General features: G+C 18.4%; 1 protein-coding gene across 1 annotated transcript; it reads right to left on the reverse strand.

The window, feature by feature from the left end:
* Nucleotides 1-822: 822 nt before the first annotated feature.
* Nucleotides 823-1619, reverse strand: SRAE_X000001200 (Hypothetical protein; the record flags this gene model as incomplete). The annotated part of the gene is made up of 2 exons (XM_024644304.1): nt 823-1439; nt 1481-1619. The coding sequence occupies 2 exons, from the start codon at nt 1617-1619 to the stop codon at nt 823-825; spliced, it is 756 nt and encodes a 251-aa protein (XP_024509877.1).
* Between the last annotated feature and the right edge of the window lie 1802 nt (nt 1620-3421).

Below are 3421 nucleotides of genomic sequence, written 5' to 3' on the forward strand. Positions count from 1 at the left end.
TTTAGATTGAAATATTTATGATAATGATTAGAAGTTAAATATTAATTTAATACATTGACTTTGTGTACTTTTACTAATATATTTAATAGTTTAATATCATGATTTAATTTATCTTATTATGATCCCAATTTTTATATATATTAATAATCTAATGTTCATTTTTATTTTTTTTAAAAGAATAATCACTAGTTAATTTTATTCTTTTTAAGTTTATTTAATATAAAATATTAGGTAAATTTGAATTATAATTACATCTACTAAACATAATCATCATTAATATTTACTAGTTTATTTTTTTTTATATTATATAAATTTTTTTAATGTTTAAGAAAAATAGATTATGTATATATTAAAAATTTTTATTCCACATTATATATAGTTAGTATTTTATAACTATTTTTTAAATTACTTTAATTACTACACTTTTTCTTCTTTTATATAAGTTATTAAGTTAGAAAACTATTTTTTTTTATCATTGTGTTACAATAATATTTACTAGTCTATATCAACAGGAAATCATTTGTTATTATAACTTCAAAGGTTTATTAATTTAATAATAATCATAATTTAATAAGATTGAATATATTTAAGTAATAAAAGTATATAACAAATAGTTAAAAATGTAAGAAAAATTGTTTACATCATAGTTTGAACTATCAATTTTTTTATTATAATAAAAATAATTTTTAACATTTAACTTTTACATTTTTTTTTGAAACATATTCTTATACATATCAAAAAATAAATAACTGAATTTTTTATTCAATTAAAGAAAAGATTTGTAGAACATAGTACAATAAATTTATTAAACTATTTAAAAATTTATATTTGTTTTTGGAGATTTAATTGTAGAAGCAACGTTGTTAGACGACTTTTTTTATTAATATATGTTGAGTTTTCTTTTTCTTCAGTTATTTCATCTTCTTGAGTACCATCTTCCTTTCCACTTTCTTCTTCATAATCAGTTCTATCTGCCTCGTCAGTAGTTAATTCATCAGGATATCTTATTAAATGAGACCAAGATTGTTCTCCATTTTCACTTTCTTCCTCATAATCAGTTCTATCTGCCTCATCAGTAGTTAGTTCATCAGGATATCTTATTAAACAAGGCCAAGATGGTTCTCTGCTTTCAGTTTCATCTTCCCAATCAGTTAAAACATCATCATCAGTTGTTATATCATCAGGATGTCTTGTTACACCTAGTTGAGATAAAGTTAAAGGTATTCTTGGGGAGTAATCAAATTCACTGCAGCTACTGCTATAGCTAAGATTTGGATAGGGTACAACTGGTATTAAACTTCGATAGAAATCAATAAGTTCTTGATTGCATGTTTCACTATCACTATCACTTAGTCCACTATATGTTGTTTGGTATGATTCATTTAATAAGAAATTAGAATTAGTATTGTCTTCTTCGATATCCTTTTTCTTATATGTAGCTACATAAAAAAATAATAACAAAAAAAACAAATTTACTTACTTTCATTTAACAAGCTATTTATTTTTTTTCTAAAAACAATTTGATTCTTCTCAGTTTGTTTCTCACCTTTTTTTCCACCATTTTTTTTTGATCCATTGTTTTTTCGCTTATTCTTCTTTCTTAAAATTTTACCTGTCATTGTGAAAATATTATATGGAAACAATATATTTTAGATATTAGTTATTGGATTCTAAGAAAAAAATTCTAAAGATATCTTTAAACAACTGATAAATAAAAAAGAAGCGACGACTTTTATTATATTTTTATAAATAATTAACGTAATTATTATCTTATTTATAAACTTTATAATATTTATATTTTGTAAAAAATTCATATTTATAAATCTTTTTTAATAGTCATTGTGTGGAAAATTTCAATATTAACAAAATTTTGCATTTAATAAAATTATAATATTTATTATTATTATTATATTATCAAATTACGAGTATTTTTTTTAAATTTTGTTAAAAAATTTTATAATATACAATTGAAATGTAGCAAAAAAATTTAATTAATGTACTTTATTTTAATTTGCTAATCTTTAATACCTATTAATTTTAAAATAATTAAAATAAATATCATAACTATAAAAAAAATATTTTTATTTTCTTATACCAATATAAGATAATTTTGAATAACATCTGTGATAAATTTTAAAAGTTATTTTATTTTAGAAATTAAAAAACATGATCTTTGTGTTATTATAAAAAAAAAAAGAAACTTAGAAGAAAATCATTTTCTTGATACAAAAAATAATTAGTATGTTAAAATGATGTGTAAGAACGCCAAATTTTAACGAAATACATTACATACAGATTTAATTTATTTCAAAACACAAGTGTATAAAAGTACAATTTTTTAATTGTCAATCAGATATATTATAAATGATTTGTAAAAAGTAACGACAAATAACTAAAATAATATAATTTTAAATTATTCAAATAAATATAAAATTTGTATTTTCTTAAAAATAATTAATTTTTTTTATCAGTTATTAAAAACAAGTTTATTTTTACATTTTATGTCTAATAATGTTGTTATTATAATAATATTTTTACATTCAAAAAAATTATCATGAAAAATACCTAACATTTACAAATATTTTATATGTTTGCTTGTTTTATTTGATTTTTATCAATGTTAAAAAAGTTTTAATAATATTAAATGTAGTTGATATTTTTATATGGAATGTACATTTGTTTCTAACTATAGATTATCATAAGGTATTAGGTTTTTTTTAACAATATAATCTTTGTAAAATCAAAGTTTATAATTTATAAAATACTTTGATATAAGTGTAACTACATTAAAAAAATATTTCTTTTTTACTACTTTTTTTTTATGTCAAATTATATATTGATAATCAAATGAAACTAGATTTATAATAATATGATAATTTTCAACCAAAAAACAATGAACAAATAAAAAAATATTTTTACTTTTTTTATATCTTGTTACAGGTTAAAAGTAGCAATAAAATGTTAATTAGATTGATCCACAAATTAACTTTCATATAAAGTTTATGTTTAAAGTAGTTTTATATCTTCAAATTTTTTTGAAATGTATATAATGATAATTAAGGAGTATATTGCCAAAAATCTTATACAAGATATATCAAGAAAGGTTAATGTTAAGGATGCTATTTTTCATATAAACTATATTTTAAAAGTTTTTATAAGCACAGTACAATATTTTTTTTTTATTCTAAGTAATTATTTACTTAAGGCATTATTTTTATACTTGAAACTTTTAAAGATACATTTTTTATCATATCTTCTATAGAAAAATGGATATAAAGATAAGACAAATATTAATCAATTTCTTAAAGAAAAATGATTTATAATGGTTGCTTTAATTTTAATATTATAAATTTTATCATAAAAGTTTTTTTCATGGAAAGATTTTAATAATATTAACTTTCTTTAAAAAATAATTTTTTTT

Source organism: Strongyloides ratti (genome assembly GCF_001040885.1).
Source record: "Strongyloides ratti genome assembly S_ratti_ED321, chromosome : X".
NCBI lineage: Eukaryota > Metazoa > Nematoda > Chromadorea > Rhabditida > Strongyloididae > Strongyloides > Strongyloides ratti.